Source organism: Primulina tabacum, chromosome 14 (genome assembly GCF_025594145.1).
Source record: "Primulina tabacum isolate GXHZ01 chromosome 14, ASM2559414v2, whole genome shotgun sequence".
NCBI lineage: Eukaryota > Viridiplantae > Streptophyta > Magnoliopsida > Lamiales > Gesneriaceae > Primulina > Primulina tabacum.
In genome coordinates this window covers 3,855,003-3,867,943 of record NC_134563.1, presented here as the reverse complement: position 1 = coordinate 3,867,943, position 12,941 = coordinate 3,855,003, and the positions used below count along the sequence as shown (strand labels likewise).

General features: G+C 33.2%; 1 protein-coding gene and 1 pseudogene across 1 annotated transcript; one reads left to right on the top strand and one right to left on the bottom strand.

Annotated features, from left to right (window-relative positions):
• Window positions 1-990: 990 nt before the first annotated feature.
• Window positions 991-5,690, top strand: LOC142524630 (peptidyl-prolyl cis-trans isomerase FKBP53). Its single transcript, XM_075628672.1, has 11 exons — window positions 991-1,107; window positions 1,214-1,287; window positions 1,490-1,731; window positions 1,901-2,034; window positions 2,570-2,930; window positions 3,137-3,331; window positions 3,747-3,966; window positions 4,071-4,155; window positions 4,231-4,272; window positions 4,354-4,402; window positions 5,317-5,690. The coding sequence occupies exons 1-11, from the start codon at window positions 1,095-1,097 to the stop codon at window positions 5,396-5,398; spliced, it is 1,497 nt and encodes a 498-aa protein (XP_075484787.1). The 5' UTR covers window positions 991-1,094; the 3' UTR covers window positions 5,399-5,690.
• Window positions 5,691-9,127: 3,437 nt separating this feature from the next.
• LOC142524573 (AT-hook motif nuclear-localized protein 1-like) lies at window positions 9,128-12,680 on the bottom strand (annotated as a pseudogene).
• Between the last annotated feature and the right edge of the window lie 261 nt (window positions 12,681-12,941).

Genomic DNA, 12,941 nt, shown 5'->3' with positions numbered 1-12,941 from the left:
CTCTCATACAAGTTCCCGGGAAGCTTTCTAACCGGACTACCTCGAAAATAGCACTTCACTCGAGTACAGGAGTATGAGATACCTCATGCTTTACAATCATTACTGTCAGAACCATAAGGGGTTACGTGTTAGAACAAAGTGTCAGAATTAGGGTATGGGCAACCATATTACCCTAAGTAGTAAGTGGACACAGAAAACAAGGTAATCATGAGATTTTTGCCTATAAATAACATGTATGTGTTTCATTTGAGGGATCTGGATATTTTGATAAAAAAGTTCTAGGCATTCACGTATATTCACCCATATACAGCCATTTTCTCCTTCATTTTCACCTGCTGACTTAAGTATCGTAGTGGCTACGTCGGACATCCTTCCGGCGCCCATTGACATGTTCATTTCCTTGTTTGCAGGTTACATTTGAAGCTATATCTCTTGCTCATTTTCCTTAAACACAACTTTCATTCGATTCGGTGGATTGCCCCGACCCAACTTATCCAATTCAACCGGATCACATCATAATGTATGCTGAAAATTATTTATAATTAAAGTAACAACGAAACTAGTTTTTACTAACGGGAATAACTATATAAATTTGTAAAAAAATTACTTTTATAAAGTAGGGTTTCTCTACCTTTTTAATTTAAATAATTAATTACCTAAATTATATGATTATAATATTATTTACTTATTATAAATATTTATAAGGTCTTAAGTGGGAGTTTGATGAATTATAAACTAATGATATTCGGTATGAAGTTTTTGTATATACATTAAGTGAAAAGTTTAATTTTATGTCTATTATTTTTTTTATAAATTATATATCTTTTTCCATAACATAATCTTCATAAAATCTTATTTTTAGTTTCATTTTTGAATTTTTTTTCTCGTAAAAATCAAAATATAATATTATTTTTTAAATCACATAATATGATATTATTGAAAAGATTAATTTTCCCAGAGCTCAAAACATAATATGGGTGTAGTACGAGGGCTAAAATGAAATTAACAATAAAATATAATTCTTTTAAAACCAAGGCGACCTTTTTTTCTGCTCTAGGGTTTTAGGAGATTTTGAAGTTAGGCAGACCTCAGCCATGGCTTTCTGGGGTAAGCTTAATATACTTCATGTTTTCTTCTGCGAATTTGAGATTCTAGCGATTTTTTTCTACATTTCAAGATCAACTAATAATTTGTAAGTTTTGTTCAACATCAGGAATAGAAATTAAACCAGGAAAACCATATATTCATCAGTATGATTATGAAAATGGAAGGCTTCATGTTTCTCAGGTTCGTTTACAAGGATTGCAATTTTTGTTAATATATAAATTGTGCTTGTTTTGGTTTGGTTAACACCCCTCATTTTGATCACTTTGTCACGTGATTTTAAAGCTTAGAGATGCCCATTTACGAATATAAATAAGAAAGTAATTAATTTAACGCAATATTATTCCGTTTGATGGCATGCTATTGATTTCTGCATGTTTTCTAGGCAACTCTTGGTGCAGGTTCGTCCACCAAGAAGAGCATAGTACAGTGTAAAGTGGGAGATAAGAACCCAATTTACTTGTGTTCGTTGTTACCTGAAAGAATCGAGACTTGTGCATTGAATCTTGAGTTCAAGGAGGATGATGAGGTCACGTTCTCTGTTAATGGACCTCACACCGTGCATCTGTCTGGTTTTTTCTTTGGTGAAGATGAGGATCAGGATAACATAGGGGATGGTTATGGATCGTATCCTTATTTATCATGGCTCGATTTATATTATTCCTAAAGTTTGTGGTTTGGTGTATATGGATATTATTTTGTCATTTTACTGCTCGATGAATGATGATCGACATTGGTGATTCTAGTCCAGTGACTAGTTCGAGTTGTTATTTGTTTTCTTTTACTCTTTGTAAAGTGATCTTTATGAGGGGAATATAGTGGGAAGTGATTCCGAAGATGAGGATGATTCTAATGATGACGAAGAGCATGATGATTTACTTGAAGATGATCTTGGCATGTTCCCACCTTCTCCAATTCCCAACAGTGGAGGTAACTCCACTATAAAATGTTTATAGTGACTAGTTCTTGTTCAAAAGAATCTTTTATGTTTTGATATTATTCAACTCCACCCCTATTAATCTTTAAGAGTTGATGGGGGTGGTAATACAGTCTGACATGAGAGCTACAGACTAATTTTTTGTTGGGCCTGGATTTTGTTGATAATTTAATGCTGTAGTGATACTGTTAGAAACTAGGATTAAAGGCTCTATATGGTTTTTATGTCTAACAATTGCAAGAAAATGTCAGTAGATGGTTTCCCAGGACTTTTCAAAAGCAAATAGAGTTGGAAAGTTTGGAAAGTATCTGCAAAATATGATCTTGTTATGTTACATGGAATTGAAGAAGTGTTAGGATATTATATGTTTTTTCCTAATAGAGATCAGATTTGTATAATGCGGTTTGTTTGCTGGAGAGAATTCCCTGTAACATGGACTCATTGCTTTGCCAATATTTGAATTTCGGTATGTTGCGCGATTTAGCTTCTGATTTTTTTCTGTCCTTTTCTCTGTTCATTTCATAAAAGTGAAAATCGAAGAAATAGTGGATGGTAAGGAAATAACGAATGAAATTGGTCTCTCTAAGCAAGGAAGAAAGAAGAAAAATCAGTCAGACATATCCGATCACAATGGAAACTCCAACCATCAGATTGTCGCAAAAGCTGGATCTGGCTTTCCTGTCTTGGAAAGTGAAGATGAAGATGGTTTTCCAGTTCTTTCGACTCGTGAAAGCAAATTTGATTTTTCAAACTCTGCATCTAAATCTGGCAAAACCTGCGAGAGGATGGATGACAAAACAAAGAGAAAGAATGAAACTGATGAAATTGCCTGTGGAAAGATTCGGAAAAGGAAGAATGATTCATTGGGTCAAGATAGGGAACCTGACAGGTAGGAATATTTAAGTTATATGTCTCTGAAAACAAATTTGAATTCATAAAATTCATACTGGGATACTGGATATGTTATTTAATTTGGTTTAGAATTTTTATAATATTGCCTCTTGTCAAACCTTTGATGATTTCTGGCCGGACTTTGGTGGTGTTTCTTACATTGTATTGCCTATACCATATCCTGGCTCCATCTGATGTGTGCAGGGACAATGATGGACCAAGTGGTTCTTCAGTCCAACCTGATAAAATAGTTCCCGAAAATGATGTAAAAAAGAACAAGAAGAAAAAAGTATCGGAGAAAGAAGACAGCGGTAAGGAAAGTGGGACACAGAATTCTAATGCCGTGGAGAAACTTCCAGAAGGTGAAATCGGAAATGATCTGGGGCCAAATAAGAAAAAGTGAGATTATCAACACCTGCATTTATCTCATTAATTCTGTTTATTTGTAAATTGTTTCAGTACGAACATTCTGAGTCTTGATGCATATATTTGTTTACAGTGACCTAACATTCACTACAAAAGAGTATAATGTTCTTTTAGCTTATTGGATTCACAATACAGAATATGAACAGGCATTGATTGTAACCCCTTGTCTACTTTTTCTTTATTATTCTCACCTGTTCCACACCTTTAGTAGCTGAATATATAACTTAATGTTTCCCACCGCATTTCATGTCTGTGTTTATGTGTAGTGGCTCTTTGTCATTTGAAATTCATTAATATTGGAGAATCAAGATTTTTGGTGTGACACATTTGTGGAACATTGGTTTTGAATTTTGATACTGATTTTATATATCATATCAATATTTTCCAGGAAGAAAGAAAAGAAAAAGAAGAAACAGAGCAAGGAGGGAGAGAGTGCAGTTACTCTTAAAGCAGATCAAACACTAACAAATGGAAAAGGATCTAGCATGGAGAAAGAAGAGAAGGAAAAAATTAAATCATCGCAAGTGAGGACATTTCCAAATGGATTAGCTATAGAGGAGGTATCGATGGGTAAACCCAACGGAAAGAGAGCTTCTCCAGGCACAAAGGTGAAATCAACTCTTGTTATTCACATTGGAGTTTCACCATTCAGATTACGTGGATTGTACACTGCTTTGTGTTAAAACTATTTCATATCTTTTTGGACTTGCAGGTCAGTGTCCTTTACATTGGCAAATTGAAGAATGGAAAATTTTTTGACTCAAACATTGGAAGAGCACCCTTTAAATTTCGCTTAGGTATTTTTCTAATCAATGTATTGATGTTATTGCTGGAAATGTTTCCCATGTTAACTTAATGTTTCTTGGTGGCAGGCATTGGCCAAGTTATCAAGGGATGGGATGTTGGTGTTAATGGTATTTACTTCAATAGTGAATTGAACAAACATTTCTTCTGGTTTGAGTTTTACCTTGTCTGAAATTCTTTTGAAAATGCAGGCATGCGAATTGGGGACAAACGAAGACTAACAATTCCTCCTGCTATGGGGTATGTGATTTATTCATTTTTTTTTCCCAAATTGACTAGTAGTACTTCATACTTGATAAATTTTGATAGAGCTTGAAAGCAGAATTATATCTATTATCTAAGCAGTTAAAATGGCCAAAGAGAATAAAACAGATTAATGCTCCTCCCTAGGTTTATACAATTAATCCTTAAAAAAAGGAAGCACAGTAATATATCCTTCTTAATGAAAGTTTAGTTTCTTACATATATATTTTACTTCTCATAATGGAAATCCAAAAAATGTCCTTTAATAAGGAAACTGAAATATCGTTTGGGCTTGTGCGAGCATTTAATATGATCTGGTTGAGTCGTTGACGGTTCTTTGGATTATTCAAAATTCATCGAATGCTATAATCTGGGACGGCATTTAGTTTTATGTGTTTTTTATTATGCATAAACAGATTTAACATTTACATGTTATATTTAAGAACTAAGACAGCGGCGTCACAGCTACCATTTGTGCATAACTTCTGCTATATTTGATGTTACTAGCTCTACTACACTGATTGAGTGATAATTATGTGTTTCTAAAGTAACATCAGGCTAATATTTAAGACTTGTGACAAATATATAATTAGTAAAATAGGGTATATAGCACCAAGTGTAACTCTGTTTATGCATATTTGTGTCGAGGGACATTGCCTTTTCCTTTCTCCTTCCCCTTTTCTTTTGAGATGACCACCTTCTGGTAATATGGTTTGAAATAGAAGATTGACATAATCATATTTTATATTCTTTGAATTTGATCATATCAAAACTTGATGAAGTGTTTTAGAACCGGGTTTTTCCTTTGTTGACTAAAAGATCGAGTTTATTGTCATTTGCATCTTCTAAAGGATGTGTGATGAAATACTAATGATATCCTGCCTTGTTTGTTTTTTTTTTTTAAATTCAAGTTATGGAGCCAAAGGATGTGGCCCAGCTATACCACCTAATTCTTGGCTGGTCTTTGATGTTGAGTTGGTAGACGTAAATTGAGGTTACAGCGTCTTCCCCTGCTGCAGTTTTACTGATTCTTTCGTGGACCCAAACTTATATTTGTGTGGGCATGTTAATGCTGCAGTTTTTGGTGTGTAATATTTCTCTCTAGTTTATGGAAGGATGGCAAAGACTGGATTAAAACTCTGATAGTTCCAAGCATACACATGTTATTGGAAGTTTCACCGGTATTTTTCTCTCTCAAAACTTGTAGTATGTGTCGTTTAACTTTACTAATTGTTATTCAAAAATATTATTGCATGATCATATTTTTTCACTCGGTTTTCAATTAGTCTTACACTCGTTGCTTTGTTTTATCTATATCTATGCTAAGGAGAGACTAGTCCTTAGCTAACGTTAAGTTTTTTTTAAAAAAATTCCAAGTTATTCTAATGTGTATAATTTTGTTCTTCAATTTAACACTTTCAAAAGAGAAAAATATTTGTGTTTTTTTATTAAATTATTTTAGTTACACACGTGGATATCAGTTAAACACTACATTATCTTGTTACCTAAACTTTTGGGAAAGCTTGGGTGAGTGTTTGGAAGTGTTAAAAATTCTCTCTGTTGCGTATTCGCCTATATTCTGATATAGTTAGAATTTCTATATATCAGCGGTTCCAGAGCTCGTCCAAAAAATGAGTCATCCCTTAATTCCTGAAAACTCGATTTATTCAAAACACTTAGCTTTCTCTTTTTCTTACCAATGCAATTTGGGATTCATTAACACGAAACTTTGTTTAATTCTTCATAGAGATGGGAAAGGGAGGAAATGTTCTATTAAACCCTCTTTGGGCTAATTCATCACCCTTCTAAATACATGAACTTCGGCACTCGACTTTTTGCTGAAATGAGAAAGAAAAAAAACCTCGGACTATATGTTCAAATCTAAAATAAATTTTTCATAAATTAACCCTCTTGAAAAGAATATATGGTGTCAACTTTAGAAAATTAACAAAGTTAAATGGAGAATTAGCCACTAAATTTTATCTTGTAGTTATACACATAGACGGAGTCAATGGGAGGCGAGGTAGGTTCGGTCACCCCCTCAATTTTTTTTTGGTCATCGACAAGGTTAGAGGTATGGGAAGCTAAACTGTATTTCATACTCTTTTCACATAAATAATATATTTAAATATAGTTTGGTTCAGTATATTATTTATCCATATATTTATCTAATCTAATATCATGTTTGGTTCATTATATTATTTATATATATACCAATCATTTATCTTACATTAGTCAAATCATAAATCATTTATCACATATCAATCAAATCATTCAATTGAAATTACAACATTACTCTTAATAAATAATATTATAGATATTTAATTAATCTTTTCAAAAGGACAAAATGAGAATATCACATTATCTCAAATTTAATCAAGTTAATCAATTAAATCAAACATTATATTAACTATCATTTTTTTTATATTTTGTTATTAAAAAATATTATTTATCTCCATACTATTTGTCTCATACTACAAATCAAACGGTACCTTAATATATTGTGCAGTTGCGCTAGTATTTCAGAGTAAAAAGTTTGTGGACTTGTGCTTAAATTTATAATTTTATCAATACATAAAAAAAATTAGAATATCGTGAGTTGATAATAGTAACTTGTATTTCTTAAATGTTATGTTGACAATTGATTATTATTATATTACAAATTATAAACTTATGGTCTTTGTAAATAATTTTGTATATATTTTTTTTATGTATTAATCACGATTGTTTCACTGATTTCTTACTCTTCCGGACCTTGAAGTAGTCTAATTATTGTCCATGATCCCTATATATATAATCACTATGTATATATCTCATCTTTAAACAAGGACAATGAAATGACTCTCAATATTATTTTTTAAAATCATTTATAATTTATCATAAATAATATAAATATTTCAAAATTAATCAACTAATAGCCATTATAAATATTTCAAAATTAATCAACTAATAGCCATACATAAATAATTATAAATAATACAAATATTTCAAATTTATCAAATACATAAATTATTTCAAAACTTATCATTCATATACAAATAAATGAGATAATAAAATTAAAATAAAAAATCCGGACAATTCGCCTTGCCCCAACTCGCGGCCCAAACAGGTTGACGTGTTTCGGCCATCCTCAAATATGCTATTAAATGATAACCCAACCCATCTATTTTTCATGGCAGATAACTTGGCTCGACAGACCTGACCTGTTTTGACGGCTCTATCAGTTCTCTATTACATAAATTATCCTCTCCACACGAGTGTTCTAAGTTGCATTTTCTTATCCCAAATAGATTGTCTGGTTTATGTCTTGAAGCATAAATTCTCCATTTACAATTTTTTCACTACAAACAAATATAATCTTTTTGTTATATTTTTTATACATAAATATGAGTATGTTGTCTCAATCAAATACTTTTTAATATATTCTCTACACTCTGCATCAATCATTGAATGCTTATCCCTCACCACATATACAATGAAACCAAGAATCTATGGAATTCATTACGAGACATCTTGAAGCTCGTTATCATTTGTGGAATGCGTGCCTTCTTTTTCGACCTTTGCCAATTTTATAACCATAAAGTCGTATTAAAAATTCAAGAACCAAGTTAATGAACAGAAATAAGATATACCAGGAATTTTTAAAGTAGCTTCGTATAAATACGAAGATGAATCATATTAAATATATCATAATCATCATTCAAGGTCACATACATCTTAGTATTATGTTATTGTAGAGTTATAGATCGAAACTAATCTCCTCATATTTTTTCCAAGACTAACATATATATTTATGAAACTACAGTTACTGAAAATTGTAATCACAAATAGTTGTATAATGCATTTTCATGTACCAAAAAACGCAAGGTTTGAAGATGTTCCAAGTCCAGATTCCATAATCCAGAAAATCCATTAAAAAAAACGAGCTTCGGTGTCGATACTGGAGAAGGATTTCGAACAACAATGTAGAAACTTGATGTGAGATGATTAATCTTGTTTCATCAATTCGAAGGATTTTGCTCAGAAAAACTTGATGGGAGGAAATGGTTCCTTCATTTGTGTTTTACGGAGTTGAAATAAAGAAGGGTCAGGGGAATGTGAACATATATTTCCTGAACTCATTTTTGGGAAATTTTCCAATAAAAATAACCTTTTTACGCTAAGAGTATTACTTTTTATTGTAAATATCGGTAGAGATGACCCGTCTCACAAATAAAAATTCGGGAAATTGGCCTTCAGTCCCCAGCCGTCGATTTTTTTTTTCAGTCCCTGGGTACTTTTTTAGTACCACATTTCCACATGAAGTGTACCACATTTTGTATGACATAGTACCACAATGTTGTGGGTAGGGAATGAACCCAAAGAAATATTTTGATTGAGGATTTTTCACCAACTTTCCCATAAAAATTCGTGAAACTGTCTCACAAAAAATCTACTACTGGGAAAATAAATATTTTACACTTGCATAGTCCATATTTCATTTAATTACACATAGTTGATAATTCTAAATGCACAACGACATCCAAAAATAGTTATAACAATATTTATATATAAAAATATCAATCAAATCAAAAATAAATAACTAAAGTTGTGCTCTCCAAAACCAAACCCTTAAAAACAGCAAAATCCCACAATTCAATTCGATTCAGAGAGACAAGATTCGATACTGGAGTTTCCTTGTCAAATGGGAAATTTTTTTTTTTAAATTATAAATTCCAACTAAAAACAATAATTCAGTTTCATGCATACAACAATATTAATACCAAAGTTACACACCAGAAGAGAAATCAACAACTAAGCAGGAAAACTCCTATCCTAGTATCCCTTAACAAGAAACCTAAATAATTTTGTTTCAAGTCAATACATCATGCTCTACAACACTCTGCAATGACGGTAAGTCATTTTTCTGTAACGGGTCAGAAGAAGTAAGCCTAAATATTCAATAAAACCACAGCTAAGATGAAATACAGCCACGATAAACACGTATCAGTCAGCAAGTTATTTCGTGGCTCTGCTCTCCAGAATCTTCGCCAAGTAATGAATCGTTGTTATCAATGTCTGTGATCTTGGAGCCTTGTATGGAGTTAATGGAAGACAAGTTGTTCGCTAGGAAGGAGACAGGGGATGTCAGATTTGGATTCGGCCCGTTGAAGGATACTTCATATCTTTCTTGGGACATAGGGTTGGTGGAGCTGGGGGCAAATGCCATGGTGTTCTCGCGATTTGGTTTCTTGGGCTTCTGCTCCAGCTGGTGCCCCGGAAGAAAGCTGCCGATTACAACCTGAAAAAAGAAAGAAAATGATTGCAACATCGTGATTCTTGAAAGAAAATGGTAAACAAAGTACGAGGTTAAGAATTCAACGTTCTTTAAAGTTCCCAGACACATGAAATGGTTCTAAGTTGAGCAGATCGAACACGTGACACTAAATTTTGAACATCCATTGCTGCTATGTTGAATTGAAAATGGTTTCACATAAATAATACAGGCCAAGAATCATCTCGAGATTGTATTTATGCAAAACAGAAACATTTTACATGATAAAAACATTACTTATTTTTAAAAAATTCGAATATAAATGCTCATTTTAACATTCAATTACGACAACAATAAGACTACACTTGTATAATTTACATTTTGATAGAAAAATTCTCAAACCTGAATAGAGCCTGCTGCTACTAACATGCCAGCCAGGCTTCCCCCCAACACACGGCCATCAGGACCTGCCAGAGAGACGCTCATCCCACCGGTTCTGCTTTTCGTGAATCCATTGTCATTTGGCATAAACGAACCCGTCAGAGATAGTAATTCAAAATGCCCCTATGGATATCAAAAAATAAAGATCCAAACCATAAGTAAATTCCTGCATGATTCTTGCGAGCTAACAATTTCATAAAAGTTCAACAAAACATTGCCCTACCTCGTAGGTCATAGTACCGCCAGAAGAATCAGGTTGACGCAAGGTAACATTAGAGACAGCACCATTTGCAGCAAGAATGCAAATGGATCTAGACCCTTGCTGAGAAAAGGATATTATCTTCATAGTAACATCCTGACACATAATAGAAAAGATAAAAATTATTTTAAGTAGACTGGACATAAGATAGGTATGGAATAAGGAAAAATAAAACACCCACGAGCAATGAATTGGACTGTCGACTGCTTTTCTGAGGTTTAACCATCGAATATGGTTAATTTGAGAAAGCATTTAGTCAAGAATTTAGGATACGCCTTTCTTACGCAGGGTACGCAGGGTGAAATATCACAAGGCACACTGAAATCTCTCTCAGATAATAAAGTATAAAAATCAAGAATGACTTTAAAAGTGAACTGTGATAAATTTCATCAGAACACACACATCAGAAAGTTTTACAACTGCACATGTAGAAATTAAGTTTTAAGAAATTCTATTGGATATCATGATTAGATAAGCAAAGGTTTATTTGTCAGTAAAAAATCAATGTAAAGAGGACCAAGAGACTTGTTCTGATTACAAGTACCTCGCCAGCATTAACAGTGATGACATGGGGTGTAAAACCTCCACCAACGGAATAAGCCATCGCTGCCCCTGCAAAATATAAAAGAATAAAGGGAAAACCCTGTTAAATTTTAAATAATCATAAAGATTAATCACACAAAAATTTTGCGATCAAATGCATTGATTTTTTTATAATATTCCTGGAATTTTGATCCACCTTGCAATCCAAAATTTTTATGTGTTAATCGAACTAACATGCATTTCATAATACATAATAGCAGTTAAGTAGGATTCTTCCCCTTCAATATGTACACACAAAAAAAGTGGTGACATACATTCTTGTTTACAAAATGCACAATTCTGCATACCATTGGTAAATCATCAAACAAACAATGAAAAGATAAATGTTCCAAGCTTTAACTGAGTAGCAGATAATGGTTGGTATCAATTGGTCAAAAACAAGCATGCCTGATCACATGTTCACTTTAGCAAATAACATTGTCAGAGATGCCTCATTGTTGGGATTACTTCACTGTCACGGTAAATCCTCCCGTCTTTCTAGAGTCAATGCACACATGTTACACCATACGATTCATATCCTCATCATTACTCGATCAAGTTCTTTATTCGTCCCTTGCTCTTTATGTACACTTCAATCATTGAGTATAAAGATAGATCAGAGTGCTGTCACATCAGCTCAAAAGACATCTCCAAAACATGGCTCATTCTCATAATTCACAGGGCCCTAGTCCAGAGCATCAATAAAACGCACTCCAACGTAGTCCCACAAAATCCAATAGGGAGTGGGACATCACTGTGGTGTAGGCAATTGCAACCAACTTGTTCCGGGCCGAGTAATCGATTTCCAAGAATCTGAGTTCTACATACCTTGTGTAAAATGTAATAAAAACAATACCTATTCAAATCATGCAACTAAGTCAATGCAGAAACACCAAACAGATTGATTACCTGGATTCCCCAATTCCAACTTATTTTTCTTCTTGAAAGAGTTCACTTTTCGGACCCCACTCTGTTTCCAGGCTGAAAAATCGCCGGAGAGCGGAATTGAAGCTGAAATTGGCATAGGTGACAGTGCCACGACAGAACCATCTGGTGCGTACTTTCTCGGCCTTCCCTCTTCTTCATCCCCGTTGCTGGCGCCGCCACATTTTCCGGCGCTGCCTCCGTGAGAGGCTGAGCAGTCGATCGACAACCATATTGGCTAGTATTTTCAACCCTTGGCTTTATCATGTAGCTCTGGGGAGCTTCATCACCTTTCAGTGTAACCCCAAAGCCATTCAACCCTTCTTTTTCCTCCATCAATATACTAAGAAAACAGAAAGCAACGATATCCTTAAACCCTCAAAGATTCTTAAACCTTAACCTTACAAGTATAGAAACGATTTTTACCACACAACACTCTAGAGTTACTGAAAAAGCCACCTTTCAACAATAATTCTTGAAAAATAGAATCTTTCAAAGTAAAACAAGTTCGAATAGGAATTACCCAGAAAATTTTACAAAACCCAGTTCAGAAAATCTTGAAATCCAAGAATCAGGCTTAAATATTCCAAGATCACCCAAGTACAACCGAGCTCTGTTCCAAGAATACCTTGTACTACAAATTTCTTAAGTCACCTTGTCTCAATCTCTGCCATTGCAGAGCAAGGACAGAGCAGCTAAATGAAATGGAAAAAATTCAGAAAAATGGATGATGTTAAAAAAAAAAATTGTTCTTTTTTCCTTTTATTTTTTTGCCGTCTTGTAAAAATTAGGGTTTTGCAAGAAAAAGTGGAGAAAGGAAAATAAAGTCGGAGAACATTAAATTTAAAATAATTATGAATTATTTAAATAATTGGAAATTAATTAGGTGGGTGGCAATATTTAAATTGCAAAATTCAAAGTATTAATTATGGTTAAGAAAATGGTTTCAAGTCCGGCTTTGAAAATTCAATTAAACATTTTTAAAAATGACCAAACTATATCTAATCTAATTGAATATAAAAATAGGGAAAAATGAATTCTTTCTTATTTAAAAATAGATATTAATTAATTGAGTA

What these genes read in the sequence shown, in the direction of transcription:
- LOC142524630 (XM_075628672.1), top strand. An exon ending in ATAGGGGATGGTTATGGATC is followed by an intron (nt 1,732 to 1,900) that starts GTATCCTTATTT and finishes CTCTTTGTAAAG; the next exon opens with TGATCTTTATGAGGGGAATA. An exon ending in CTGGGGCCAAATAAGAAAAA is followed by an intron (nt 3,332 to 3,746) that starts GTGAGATTATCA and finishes AATATTTTCCAG; the next exon opens with GAAGAAAGAAAAGAAAAAGA.